General features: G+C 32.7%; 1 protein-coding gene across 3 annotated transcripts in view; it reads left to right on the top strand.

Moving 5' to 3' along the window:
* The window catches only part of LPHN2 (latrophilin 2), a 218,776-nt gene that overhangs the window by 192,368 nt on the left and 10,521 nt on the right, over positions 1-15,887 (top strand). For all 3 annotated transcript variants that reach the window (XM_006888580.1, XM_006888582.1, XM_006888581.1), the window contains exons 13-17: positions 1,188-1,397; positions 2,298-2,518; positions 3,846-3,912; positions 12,010-12,101; positions 13,937-14,105. In XM_006888580.1, the coding sequence (XP_006888642.1) occupies positions 1,188-1,397; positions 2,298-2,518; positions 3,846-3,912; positions 12,010-12,101; positions 13,937-14,105 (759 nt within the window). The remainder of the gene's footprint in view (positions 1-1,187; positions 1,398-2,297; positions 2,519-3,845; positions 3,913-12,009; positions 12,102-13,936; positions 14,106-15,887) is intronic.

Here is a 15,887-nt window from a genome sequence, read left to right as displayed (position 1 = left end):
CAACACAAAACCAATTCCTGTGAGGTTAAACATGTCCCCATGCTCCTGCACCTCTTTCTATTAATTCCAACACCGGTCTTTCTGCTTTACTGGGTCCAGTATCCTTTACAGTAATTTGTAGACGATTATGAGGTTTATTGAGTAAGTTGAAAGGCTATCATTCAGGTTAGTATGTAGCAGGATAAAATTTCTCAGTCAGGGCATCTTCTGAAGCATGCTCACAGGCCCTTCAGCCTCAGCCTTATGGCTTCAGACCTGTGTTACAAAGTTCTTAGTCCTGCCAATTATGGTATCTTACCGCAGTCCTCCAGTAAACTTTGCAGAAAGCTACTAGCCCTGGTTCTGTGTGGTAGCAGTCCCAAGCGCAACTCTGTCTCATGTCAGGTCTCTGGTTCTCTGCTGTGGTTACTGCTGCCCTCCTGTTGGTCTCACTGGCCCAAGAATCTCTGGCCCCAACAAGCACACTGCATTCTCTGCTGCTTCTTTGCTGGTGGGGAGATTCTCAAAATTTGATGATTAATCTGTCTACTCAATGGCAAGACTAGTCAATTCCAATGTGGAAAACCTAACATTACCTATTTGTATATTCCTGTCCATCCACATGGCACAGTCAATGACTAGGAAAGCCATTTTGAACATTAAACCTGTAACACCACACTTGACATATACTTACTCTGTGTTTATATAAATAATTATTTCAGTCATCAGTTTTTAAATAATTAGGCTCTTGTATTATTTTCTAACTTAATATCATTTTCATAGGTCATTCTTAGGATTCCCAATAAGATAATAGTGTACTCTTAAAATAGGATGAGAAATTTTTTACATTGAGCCTTACTTGAACTTGGGTTACAGACAGTGTTGAATCCTTTTTATTATGTAAATTTGCCTTTACTTATTGACTCAGTGTTTGTTTTAACAAATTCTTCTTCGTAATCCCCCACTCACTGCACGTGCAGCTTTTAAGTCATTGAAAAGACCACACCTTTTCTTATACTAAAAGTAAAGATAGGAAAAAACAATGTCCACCTCTTCTGACTTACCTACAGATTCAATTTAAAGACATACTTAATGGCATACTTGGATTATTTAAAGAAGTTCAGTGTTAATGATGAAAGCTAACTTTCTTCCCTTGATATGATGCAGGAATAGTAATGTTGTTCTTTTTTTTTTTTCTTCCCCTAAAGTACAAAGATGGAGTTCATGAATTACTTCTTACCGTCATCACCTGGGTGGGAATTGTCATTTCCCTTGTTTGCCTGGCTATCTGCATCTTCACTTTCTGCTTTTTCCGTGGTCTACAGAGTGACCGAAACACTATTCACAAGAACCTCTGTATCAACCTTTTCATTGCTGAATTTATTTTCTTAGTCGGCATTGATAAGACAAAATACATGGTAAGCTTCCTTTACCCTGTTGGCCTTGTATCTCTGAAAATGATTATAACAGATGTGCATCCATACATGATGTTGATGTTAATCTCTGACTCTGTTGTGTGACAAAAGTGGTACATTGCGGAGAGAACAGATTTTAATAAATTAAAGGATGCCCATTTAGTAATACTATTTTAAGTTAAAAATACTATACCCGAGACTGACTATTAATTTCGTATATTAAGATACAATTGTATTTTTCTGCTCTCTTATTAAGGGAAGTAATAAAGCTCTGAGAATATTTTAAAAGATATAGTTGAAGTAAAAATAAATTGTGTTTTTTTACACACCTTCTGACTAATGATCTTATCTGCATGTTCAGGAAAATTTACTTATTATAAAGTTTAAATGTCAGAAAACAGAATTTACTGATTAGATAATATTTCACTTTATATTCATAAGAAATGGCATGCATTTATGGATGCTATAGGCATGTCAGGAAAAGAATTCTGGGTAATTAGCCCAAAGGTATTTGTTATGGATGCAATTTTCAAAAATTCAGTCATAGAAAAAAGTGAGAATCAAATGATTTATAAAGAGCTTTTCTTCATATTATATACAAAAGTATTTATGTTTTTGTCATGGATAATTCAAGAAGTAAATTTTAAAATGTTTTATTAGAGATTTCAGTATGAAATAATAATGTCTTTTAGTAATGAACTTCTAACACAGCTGACATGCTATTCTTGTGAGCTTTATGCACAACTTTTTATTGTTTAATAATTTATGGGAAAATATCTTTAAGAAATAATAATGTATATCATCAGGCACTGTAAAGAAAATAGTGGCTACTCTTGACAAATGTTGGGCAGGTTCCGACTGAAATGATTGCCTTTATGCATTTTCTATTCTTCCCTTTTGTAGATTGCATGCCCAATATTTGCAGGACTTTTACACTTTTTCTTTTTGGCGGCTTTTGCTTGGATGTGCTTAGAAGGTGTGCAGCTGTACCTCATGTTAGTTGAAGTTTTCGAAAGTGAATATTCAAGGAAGAAATATTACTATGTTGCTGGTTACTTGTTTCCAGCCACAGTCGTTGGCGTTTCAGCAGCTATTGACTATAAGAGCTATGGAACAGAAAAAGCGTAAGTAATAGCAAGCGACCTGAGTGTTTTTCAAGTGAATAATTTTTTAAAGCCTGTTAGCTGTCAGTGAGGGCCCCTGACAGACTAAAATAGCATCTGAAAGCTTTATTGGTAAGAGAATGGGCATGCGGTGCACAAATTACAATCAAGTCTTTTGTAATTTTCTAGGTTCAGAGGATTTGTACTCTAGTGAGGCAGATTCTAAATTATGGACTTTCTTTTTAACACAAAAGATTGACCTGAAACAAATTGAAAAAGTAAATAACTTTCTGGTCTTAGAAAGATATTAAGTAAAATTTCTTCTGAACTTAAAGCATCTGACAGGTTTAACTATTCAATTTTTAAGCTAATGCTTCATTAGCTCTCTTTGTGCAGCCAACCCTCTAGCTAACTCTTATTCTGAATTGTGACAGTAGCACATTCCAACCCATATGTTTTACTTTGATAATATTTTATCAGGCAGTTTGAAAGGATTAAAATAAGTCAGTGTCTTTCATTAGTAGAAATATAGATATTTATGGAAAGTGACAGAAGGTAGACATAGCATGTTTCTAAGGATTTGATTTGCTAGAGGCATGAATTTGCCTTCCAATGCTGTTTATTTTTTCCTTTGATAAAATTAGTTATATAAAGATTCTTTGGACTAAAGAAAGGCTTTTTGACTGTTCAGATGATGAAAGACAAATAAAAGAAATTCAGTGGGGATTCAATGTTATGTGAAGAATGAACCACTTAGTAAAATCCGTCCTAATAAGTTGATGCATCATTTACCCTGATACTGTGGGAGTTGTGTGCATTTTCTTTTTTTTTTCCCATCCTCCTGGTAGTCTTCCAGAAACATTAATCTAATACTCAGTTGAGGTATTGTATTTATACTATACTGCTTTGCAACAACCATGACATCATAAAAGTATTTTGTGTGTTATGGTTCATTGGGTTAACCACTTTAACTAACACATAGCCCTAAAAGGAAACTTTGAGATTCAAGAAATGATGAAACAATTTAGAATATTGAGTTTTAAGTTTTGCTTGGTAAAGTTAGAGCCTTAATTTGTCAGTGGAGTAGTGTTGATTTCCCAATATTTTTTCTGCATTTATCAAATATAAAGCCAAAAATGAGAAACTACAGATTGAAGTAAATAGATCACTGCCTGTGTAAAGTTGAAGACAACTTAGAATTAATTTGAATTATCCTTGCCCTTGATAAAGGAATTTTCAAAGGCAGATATACAAATAGCTTTTGTCGTGTATAAAGAATTCTATTATCTTTGTGATGTTAAGAATCCATTGAAAGTACTTAAAATATGTTCTTTTCTTTCTATTATAGTTGCTGGCTTCATGTTGATAATTATTTTATATGGAGTTTCATTGGACCTGTTACCTTCATTATTCTGGTAAGCAGATTCTATTTTTCCCTCCTTTTTAATTTATTCAAAGAAAGATAATTTTTAATCATTTGCTTCCAAAGATTAATAAACATGTCTATTTTACAGATTGAATTGTTATGCATTTTAAATATTGTACCAGTATTAACACTTATTAGGACTATTCCTGAAAATCATCTTTTAATAGTCCATTTTTACATTTCAAAAACAGTATGCTAAAATACAGTATCAAAATTTGAAAAAAATTACATATAAAGTGTGCTAGATTTGTAGAGATCAGAAATAATATGATAATTAGAAAAGAATTACCGACATTTAGGGTATTTGATGGTGAATTTATAATGCCAAAGTCTACATTGTGAGCCCAATATCATGTCTCTATAGCATTTATGATTTAGAGGTAAAAGATCATAATATTTATTATCATAACTTGAACATAGTAATGTATGATATTTCAATGTATGCTCCTTGTTTGGTTTTAGAAAATAAAAATTTTATATTAAACCTTGATTTAGGGTTTACAGCAAAAGAATAGTAGATGACTATTGTTGTTGTCGTTGTTCTGTACCATAGAGTCATAACCATCCCATAGCTGACCCTCCAAGCGGGTTTTCAGAGGCTGTTAATCTCACGGAAGGAGATTGCCACCCATCCTTCTTCCACAGAGCAGCTGGTGGCCTCAACCCGCATGCCTTCTGAGTGGCAGCACAGCTTTTTTGCCACTAGGCCGCCAGAGCTGATGAATACTAGGAATAAAATTAATATTAATCAATTTTAAAACTAGTAGATACGATACTAGGGAATTCTAGTGACATAGTCCGTAGGGAGTTGCACTGCTAACCCCAAGGTGGTATCCAGGTTAAAACATTTTACACTGTGCTGTTAGCTTTATGCTGATAGAAATTGATGTTTATTGGCCACCATAAATTTGAAAAGGGAGCAAATTTCAAATACTATTTTTAACTTGTTGTTTTAAGGGTTTTCTCTTTTTAAAATTCTTTTCATAAATTTCTTTGCATATATCCTGATACATTAGACTAGTATTTAATAAAATCAAAAGAAAGAAAAAAAGCTTCAGTGGGTGAAGGAATGAAACCTAAAACTACTTCAAATATATATACTTTTGGCTTTGGAGGTTTTTACAAAATTACTTATGCAAATCAAAATTAAAATTTGGATGAATTGCCTGCATGAATCAAGCTAATAAAACATTCTCAAGTATTCTAAGAAAGCTGATTTCTCATCTGAATTATTCAATTGAGATGATTGCCCCAGTTTTTGTCCTTGGTCTTGTGTTAACACAGGCTGAGTCCATCTAGAATTAAATGATGACCAGCTGACATAAAGAAGATCGTCACTTGTTCTAAAGCAGTTGGCTAAATACATATATACCTCAAAAACTATAAAGACATCTTCAGGGATAATTTTGTCTCAAACAATACCTTATTTTATCTGTAAAATTATCATTTGCTCACTTCTATGTACTACAGTTTTGTTTATTTTGTCTCCCTGAAACTAAGTAATTCATTCTAAGTATTAAAATTTTACTTGGTCAGAGGTATTAATGTTTGTACATACTCAGGTTAAAGTAAGAAAAGAGGTAAAGGACATTTTATATTGAGCATTTATTATAAGAATCCACTATTCTTTATTACATTTATCATAATTATCCTCTGCCAAATCATTTAGGTTAAGATATGTAAAGCTTTAGGGAACAATGTTCCCAACATTTAAAAAACTCAAGTGAAACAGCAGGTAGCAATCACAGTTCAGGTATAGGTCCTGGGAGCAATTCTTCTCTTGCAGTTGCTTTACCCTCTAAACGTCCCAGTCAAAGCGTGGTAAAAGAGTGCAATACAGTATCTTCTATGTACCATAAATCAAGATGTAATATGATTGTATGACATAGACTATTGGTACGTTAACCAGTGTATCCCTCTGGTGTGTTAATAAGACATTGAAACTCAATTCAGACACATCATTATAATAGAAGATTCTATTTTATGCTACTCTTTCAAGGTATTTTCTAATGAAAAAAATTACATATTGACCTTTTTAGAAAATACGTATTTGAATATTCAGATTTCTAAAATAAAACTGTTTAGCTAAGAAGTATTAAATAGGTGTACATTTTATGTAATAATAGTTCTATAAAAAATAATATGCTAAGAAAGATAAAACTTCCTACTTCTGCATTTCTATAGAATGTCTTGCCTACAGGCACTCGAGTTATTATATCTATGAGAAAAGTGCTTGTAAGTAATGAGCAGTGGGAAACCATTAGTATGCCTGAAATGGTTTAATGAAAGCTTGGATCATGACACGTCAGGAGCTGTTCTTATCATTTGGACAGTTCCATCTGCATCGTTAATAATTAATTCAGTTCAGTAAGAGTTCAGCTCACACACTCATTTAGAAGTCTTCTTCAGAGAACACCTCTCTGGCTGCTAGTCCCAGGGGAAAATAGGTTTCTGCTTGGCTAACAGCAAAGATCTGGAGATACAAGTGCAGTTTTAGAGCTGCATTTGCCAGGTAGCAAAAGCTCCAGGGAGGACAAAAAGGGTCAGAACATGTGCAGTTCAGCTAGGTTACTTCAGAGTGGTGTTTCTGTTCTTCTGTCTTATCATATCCATGTCAGCACTGCAGGCTGTGGAATGAATTTTAAGCTGCTAAACTCAGACGGATGTGATTCAATTGAGCAGGTTGATGGCTATAAAACAAATAGAGCACTTCTGTAATCTGTTTTGTTCCCCCCTCCCCCTCCTTTGTCTTTGTGTTTTTGCATCTGTAGCTATGCCATGTTGTTGGAGAAGATGAATTTTATTAGTACTTTATATTGCCAGAGATTGTGCAAATAATATTTATGAAAATTATTCTGAGATAGGAAGAGGTATAATATTCATCAGTGAAAAAGAATTCTCCAGTTCTGCTGTCTTATCAGAATAGGAAGGAATTTGTGCTTCTGATATTTTTCTCACTTGTTTGTTAAGAGAAAGTCTACTTGTTAGTAGGTGTGCTTTCAAGATGAAGGAGAGTTACCCCTGATTAATGCTTCAGTGAGTTACCTCATTTTCAAAATTAATCATTGAGCTGGTGGTGTTGGCATACAATAGGCAATGGAATTCAGTTAAATGGTACTTACAATGGTAACTCGAATGGTAGAATTTGCAAGTTCTATTAAATTGCAAGGTTTAGATAAGTCTTTGGTGTATGTAGCTATAATATGCTAGGTTTAGATAAATCTTTGGTGTATGTAGTTGTAATATACTAGGTTTAGATAAATCTTTTGTGTAGGCAGCTGTAATTCAGTCTTCTTTCACTGAGGCATAGCAATATTTCATTTGTCCTAAAATACTATTCTTTATACTGAGAGTTATTTGTATTGCAAAGGAAGATCAAAGCACATGAGGGGCATTAAGTGGAAGCTTTGGAATTAATGGAAGAAGAGCAGCAATTGAACTGAGTGGACATTCTCTCTCTTTCTCCCCCTTGTCTCTCCCCTCCCATCCCCATCCTCTGTTTATCTTCCAGTGTGAACTAGGGCAGGGTGAAAACAAAGGGGAGAAGGAAGATTGAAGAGGTAGAAGATATCAATAACTTAACCAGAAAAAAATGAGAGCAGAAGTGTATGGTTATGGTCAGCTAAACATGTTAGATTTGTAGTCATTTAGTCCTTTGGAAATCAAACCTTTTCATCTTCATTGGGCTTTGTTTGACTGTTTTATCAGATATGTTGTTATTTATCTGTCTCTTGTTCTGACATGTCTTTAAGAGAGCAAGAAGAGAGTAGAAGCAGGAAGAAAAATATTGAAACTTTTTATATTCCAAGAGTAGTATTATCATGTCTTTATTCTTATATTAGTGTATTATTTCCTAAAAGAGATCGCAATTACAATATTTATTCTGACACTAATGATTAACATTTAAATGTTTTTACTCTTTGAAGGAAAAAAATTGTATAGCCTTATTGAAAGTATTTACACTTAAGCATGTTTTATTTATTTCCTGATAATATTTCATTGCTGTATATGATGGAGCTGTTCCTTAAAGTGTACAATTACTTAATGATAGGAATATTTTTATTCATTATGTAAAAGTATAGGGTAAATAAAATTTCAGTTATAGATGACCTTCCTTAATTATTTTTGTTAGATTTTTTTTGTTATCTTGTTATTCATAATTTCATGATTACCATCCTGAAATGATAGTCCTTTAAAAGATATCATCACCTCATTATTTACATGCTTTCAAGTCTTATTTTAAAGGCTCAATTAATGCCAGATTTAACTCTAATTATCAGCTATCTGACAGTACATGAACTATAAATTTTTTTCTCATTTCCTTTAAAATTGGAAGTTCAGACACTTGTGAAACAAATGAACGAAGTCCTTTTTAGCTTAAAATTTCCCTCGCTCCCCCTCCCCCCGCTGATATTTTCAGTTGCCTTTAAAGAGATTCCTTTTCTTAAGTCTTTTGAAACATTCATTATACAATTTTAGATGTATTAGTAACCCCTACTCTTTGTGTGGAAAGGGCCACTGGTTTTTTTAGCACTTGTGAAAATGATATATAAATATAATTCACTTGTAAATTGTGAAATATAGCTGTTTTGTTGTGATTGACATAAACTGGTTTTGGGGACAGCAGAACTAAGTGGAGTTGGGCAAATACTGAGTGGTGTGAGTAGAACACTTGAGTGGTTAGAGTAGAAGTGTGTAGTTCTTGTAGGGCTTTGCTGAAAGGAGATGAAAAATTCAAAATCTCCAGCACATGGAAGTAATTTTAAGAACACACCTATTATATTGAGGATTTCCTTGAGGCTGTATTTTTATATGCTGACCAAATTATTAGTAAGCTTTGGGGGGTCTAGTCTGTAGGGAGTTTTGCTCCTAACCCAAAGGCTGTGCTTCCCTGTCCCCATCCTCCAGTGACTGCCTGGAAGAAAGATGGCCTGTCTTCCTCCCCTGTGACTTACGGTCTCGGAAAGCCAATGCAGAGACAGCTATGAGTTGATTCAGACTCAGTAGCAATGTTGTGGGGTTTTTTGTTGTTTGTTTGGGCTTTTTAAAAACAATTAACTCAAAAGATAAAACCAACTTCCGTAAAATACACTAATCTTTATAGCAACTAGAAATAGGTATATATAAAAATGGATTTTATGTTATGTTAGAAGATTCCCTAATTTCTAACTCAAAATAAATTGGTTCATTTTACGTGGACAGAGAGCTTTTTAAGCTAGGCCATGGTATATTAAATCTTAAACCTAATAGGTTAGTGATTAAGTAATGTTTTAAAGATACTTAATATCCAAATAATTGGCAGGTTATCTGCTACCTCAGGAGGTCTGAGGTTTATAAATATTTCTCTTCCCTGACCTTCCTAATTTTCTGAACTTAAGAGTACTGTTACATTTATAACCTTGAAGAAACAACAATTTTGAAAATATAAATGGGCTAAGGAGAAAGAGGAAGGAGAATCATTTTCTAATGGATTACTTGAAATAGATACCATATTCTGTGGCAGATTGTAGCTGTCCAGGTTGCTTGGTGTTCTTAGTCATGATGGGAAGAATTCTTTTATAAATCAATTCTTTGGTTTAATAGTATTTTCTCATGAGTAATTTTTTTAATTGGAAAACATCTTTAATTCTAAATAACATGGTTTTTGTTTGTTTAGATTTGTTGGTTTTGTGTTTGGTTTTTTTTTTTTTAAATCTGCTTTTCTTTATGGAACAGGTCTGTTCTTATGTGTTCACCTCTAAGACTTTTTCTAGTTACTAAATAATACTTTGCATTGTTGTTATTATGTACCATTCAGTTGGAACCAATTCATAGCTGACCCTCCAGCAGATTTTCTGAAGCTGTAGATCACATAGGAGCAAAGTGCCTATTTTTCTTCTCTGGAGCAGCTCATGAATACAACACACCTTTGGGTTGATAGCACAGCTCTTTACCACAGGGTCCTCTTAAGCTTTTATATGTCCACATTTTTCCTCTTCTTACTTCCCATATAATATTTTACAGTATAGTGGATTGTTTTCCCCTTTATGAAATATGCTACTAGTTGGTTTGTTGTTTTGTTTTACAGAATTAGCAGATCATTATATCTTATTTAGAAAGTAATGAGTACCAATTTAAGGACTTTATATGATCCAGGAAATTGTATAATTAAGAAAAGGGAGGAGACCTTAGGTCCAGATATTTGAAGTAAGAATTTCTTGTTGAGACTACCTCCTCTCCCAAAAAGAGAAAATTTTCTTTGATTTTATTTTGATTGTACAAATTATGAGGACTTAATTTTTAATGAGATTTAGTCATTTTGTGTGTTTACATAAGTTCTTGGAGTTTATTTTTCCATTAATTTTAGTCATTGGTTTGTTAGTTAAGGCTGTATTGCTGTATAAAGTAAAAATTACTGAATTTTAAAATTAAAGATAGTTTTATCATATCCTTTAAAAACGTATTTATTGTCCTAATTTTAAAGGGTAGAAATTGCATATTTTATAGTAAGGATAGTCAGATCCTTTGGTAAAGGGGCAGGGTCAGTGACCATTTTTTCTGTGAAATTGTAACTATTTCCAAAAATGTAAGCATTTCGTTATAATGTAGCAATCTAGTGATATTCAGAAAATTAAGCTGGGAAACTTTTCCGCAAGTTTTTTTACCTTTTCAATTGGTAAATAAGATTTTTTTTTCCTCTTCAAAATAGAACCTATTTTGTCCTCAATAAGAATAGATAGAATACATCACTACATAGTTGCAAATTATACCCATTAGCCTCTTTTTATCCCTTTAAAGGAAATTCTATATTATTCTATATTTACACGAAATTGTAAGACATAGTAGACAAATGAGTGTTAGGTACCTTGGATTTTAACTTTCATTTGGATGCTAAACTATCACTTGGAAGGACTTGGAAACTATAGTTTATCACTTTACATCATCTTCCTGATTACAAAATCAGGAGCAGTAGTGAATGAATAAACTGTTATCATTTTAGTATATGATATTGTAGCTCGGTAACATAGTCATGTTACTGTAACATTGTTTTTTATTTGCCACAAAGAATTAAATTTATTATAATGTGAAATGAATCTCCTTATGAATATACCATTTGGTCTGTATTCTCTGATGAAATAATATAAATTCACAGAAAATTTTTTTAACATAATAATCCCAATTAAATGTAAAAAGTCCAGGAATGATCTGAATTAATTATCAGGATATTAAAAAATAGAACTGTTGTTGCTTGGTCTAACATTCTGTCAGGTGTTTAAAAAGACAAAAGCAAAAAATGAACGCATTATCTTTCCTCACTCAAAGCACAACTTGTGAATTCATTCTTGACTTCTTGGACTCTCAACCTTCTTCTAGAATCAGATTCCATCATCCCCAGTTTGTTTTTCTTCCTAGATTTTTTTTCACAGCTGAACCTTTTAAAGGCTTTTAAAATTACTTCAGAATTTGCCTAATTTTATACATTATTGAAAGATAAAAAAGATAACTGAAGACTTCTAACAGGATGTTGTTAAATACCATAAAAATAGAAATTTTCTACTTAACTAATTAATTTTGTATACATTTATATAAATTGTTTTTCATCCCACAGCTACCTTAAAAGTAGACAGCACAAATGTTGCTGTTATTAGAAGACAGTCAAAATTAAGAACTTTATTCTTAGTATTCTTAACCATGTTTCATCATCCCAAACCCAAGGATTATTCCATTATAAATGCCCCTACTGAGAAATGCACTGATGTATTTTTATCACACGACATTTAGACTTGGGAATACCTGTAGCTTAGGACACTAATTTAGGCTTCTTGTTGTTGAGGACCATCGAGTCCGAATCTATTGGTAGCCATACCTCGTGATAACTGAGTTAGTGAGGTGACGTTTTGCTCTCAATTTATCTATCAAATATTCTATCATGTATAACCAGAGTATTTTTAATAAAAATTTGACTAAAATATTGCACAAATAAAAATTGTATTAGTGTCTGTACATGCCATTGATACCAAACAGTATTTACCTCAAAAAATGTATTATAAAGCGTTGTTATTTACCACTTGTTAAAAGCAATCTAATTTATTCTTTATTATGACAGCTTAATATTATCTTCCTGGTGATCACATTGTGCAAAATGGTGAAGCACTCAAACACTTTGAAACCAGATTCTAGCAGGTTGGAAAACATTAAGTAAGTGTTTCATATTTCAATTTGAGTAATTCACAAACTGAGTAAAAGATATTTTCCACAGGGAACACAGGAATACCTTCTGTCAACTGTAGAAATTACCCCAAATGAAATGTTACTGATCAAGGTTGAGTCTCACTGTTACCATGTCACAGATATTGGTGAAAAATTGGGCAATAATTTCTGTCTTGGTCTAGAGCCAAGAAATTGTTTCAGTGCCTTCATGGAAATTCCAAATCACTGTAGCAATTTCATTTGAATTTAAAATGCACTTCAAAATGATATTCCTGTTTGCATGGCTGATATGATTATATTAAGTTTGTTTTGTTAAATGGCTTTTTGATTTAAGGATTCTGAGCAGTTCCTACTCCTAATCCTGTTCTCGAAAAAGACTTTATTCTATTACTATTGTTAACTTGAAGATTATCTCTTGTTTTCACGATAATTAAAGAAATGTTTACTTTATTTCAGTCCTGAGTAAAAACTGCGATATACTCTGAATGGGAAAAAAAATGCTATCTAATTAACAAAAAATGATAGCTGATGCATCATTAAATCATCTTAGGGAAGCATTTTCAGAGTTATTTTTAAATGAGAGTTTTAATTATAATATTGTGATGGTATTAGTCAAATTGGTTATAGTGGGATTATGAAAAAATATTTTTTCAATGTAAAAAATGGCAGATTGATAGTAAAGGTAGATTTTTTTTAAGCAAATTAGATGTTTTGGATAGGTTAGTGCCAGCTTCATTGCATGTTGCATGGTAAGAGAGAGAGCTAATCTTTAGCATCTCTCTCTTTTCTTCCTTTTCCTCTTTCTGTCTTCTCATCTACACCAGTAATTACCGTGTTTGTGATGGCTACTATAATACGGACTTACCTGGGTAAGGTAGAACCCTACATTAACAAATTTATGGCATGATTTATATTTTACAATCCGTCAATATCATGAATTGCCCTTAATTTTAAAATTATTTTGGAATATCTAATTTGCTATAATAATTTTAAACTATAATATGCCTTTATTTTTTAATTGCTTGCTTCTGCATTTTGACTTTCTTAATTTTGACTAATTTATAAAATATATAAATGCTTTCTATTACTTTCTATTTTAATTCTGTCTAATAATTTTGTTTCTCTTTTCTGCTTATAATGCTTTCTAGCTATGAAGATAATAAGCCATTTATCAAGTAAGATCATTAGTTAGACATGGAATGCACTGACTTTAAATCCTTCTCATTTCCTCCTATTCCACAGTTCTTTTCTCCTTAAGCTATTCATGATGAAATCTCTCCAAAGTTATTTTATTTTGAAGTTGTTCTCATGTTTTTGTCCCATTTCAGCTAGGCTTCTTCATGCTTTAGTTACAATTCTTAGGCTCGCCCAAGATTAGTTCATTAGAATCCGAAGTTTAGGTGTTAAGTGATTATCTGCCATTTAACCTTTCTGTATGTGTCACATTATTCAGTGTCTTATAAGTACACCACAGGAATAAAAATGTAGACATGAACTTACTAAGGACTCCTTCATTTATTTTGCAAAAATGCACGTAGAAGACAGTAAAGTTATTGAGGGTTGTTCTACACCTGTATTTTAATATAGTTTTGATACTTTGTTTATTCTGTAGTAAAAAAAGGTCATACCTGCTGTTGCTGTTTTCACTGGAGTCTGCAGTACTAAATGCTGTTCTTTCTTTAATCAATGAAAGGTTAAAGCCAAAATGCTGTTGAATTTGAATGTGAACATAGAGAAAGTCAACTGCTACTACTGAACTGTTAATATTAAATATGTGCTTCTCCCCAGTGAACCTGTTAATAAAATTCATATTGTTTTTTCAGGTCTTGGGTGCTTGGCGCTTTTGCTCTTCTGTGTCTTCTTGGCTTAACCTGGTCATTTGGGTTGCTTTTTATTAATGAGGAGACTGTTGTGATGGCGTATCTCTTCACCATCTTTAATGCTTTCCAGGGAGTGTTCATTTTCATCTTTCACTGTGCTCTCCAAAAGAAAGTAAGTGAGGGGTAAATGCTTCTGTACTTATGTTTGTTATTTGATTATTTTTTTATATAACAAATGATTTATTTGTAACCAGGCATACTATTAAAGAGCTTCCTATCTTTAATAATAAATTATTTTTAACATTTATCTGGAAATTCAGCTATAATACTCAAATATGAAGATGAATAGCTTTCAATATGTAGCAAGATAAGAAGGTGAGAAGAGTTTGCTGCTATTTAAATTCACAGTTCCCATGTCTTTGACTAGGTATTGTCCTTTCCTTGTCTGCATGTGTAATACAGACTTTTTATTCTGTTATTACTAGTTGGTCACTAAATTGAACTCAGAAATAGAATTGTGAAAGTGAAAACTATTATGTTTTCAGTACTGACAAGATGATAGTGTTGTTACTTCCATCAGTTTTGAATAAGCTATAATTTCAAGATAATGACAGTGGACTGTGCAATACTGACAGATAATGTACATTCACAGCAATATAGACATTAGGCAAAACCAATGCTGGAAGGTATTATTTGGATAAAATACCATTCTGGTTGCCATTGTCTTGGTTATACACATTTTAGAGCAGTTAATAACCATTAAATGCTAGACTTTTTTTTTTTAAGTATCATGATTTATTTAGTACACTTTAACTTTCTAAACCTTAATTTGGTTTTTACATATTTCTTACATATGTGAAAATTATATATATATGATATGTTGTTGATTGCCATCGTGTCGAGCACAACTCATAGTGATGCAAAGAAAAAAAGAGCTGACCCATAGTTGATCTTCCATTGAGTTTTCAGAGGCAGCAAGTCACATAAGAGGAGATTGCTCATCTTTCTCCCACAAAGTTGGTGGATTCAAACCATGCACCATTGGATTGTTAGTGCATTGCCTTACTACCAAGGCATATGATCGCATGTGCCTTTACATTTCCTTTATATTATTAAAGACTTTGTAAAAAGTTATGATTTAACAAAGGTTTACAGAAAAGTTAGATTTTCATTCATTCATTGTTTCATGTTTTACCCCCTCCTTCCCTTCTCTTTCCCCGTTCACTTAAAAAAATAAATAAATAATTAAATCATTCATTGTTGTATGTATAATGCCTAACCATAAATTCCTTTTTTAAACAGTTCTGTCCTTCATCTGTTCCAATGCAGTATTCATTATCTATCCTTTCTTATTCTTCTCCCAATCCCCATGTCAGGTCTGCTTTATAACAGTTGTGCTGTGCAGTATTTGACCTTTATGTTTTATGAGGTCATAGGTTTTTTTTTTTCAGTGCTGTGTAGTATTCCATTGTGTGAATATATCATAGTTTTTCTATCCATTCATTTTTTATGGGCACTTAAATTGCTTCCATCTTTTTGCTTTTGTAAATACAGCAACAAACATGAGCGTCCCTATATCTGTTTGGATGATGGTGGTTCCAATTTCCTTAGTTTATATTCCCATGAGTGGAATTGCTACATCAAATTTTGTTTCCAACTTTTTGAGAAAGTGCCAGATTGTCTTACATACTGGTTGTACTATTTTACACTCTCACCAGCAATGAATAAGGGTTCCAATCTCTCTATAACCTTGCCTGCATTTGTTGTTTGCTACTTATTTGAACTTTGCTATTGTTGCTGGGGTGAGATAATATCTCATAATTGTATTTATTTGTATCACTCAGATAGTGGTTTTGAACATATCTTCATGTGTGTGTTCACCATCTCATTGTTTTCTCTGGTGAAGTACCTGTTCATATCCTGTGCCCATTTTGCAATTGGGTTGTTTACCTTT

Source organism: Elephantulus edwardii, unplaced genomic scaffold (genome assembly GCF_000299155.1).
Source record: "Elephantulus edwardii isolate Elephantulus edwardi_28Jun2011 unplaced genomic scaffold, EleEdw1.0 scaffold00069, whole genome shotgun sequence".
NCBI classification, from domain to species: domain Eukaryota; kingdom Metazoa; phylum Chordata; class Mammalia; order Macroscelidea; family Macroscelididae; genus Elephantulus; species Elephantulus edwardii.
This window is presented reverse-complemented; position numbering and strand designations above follow the sequence as displayed.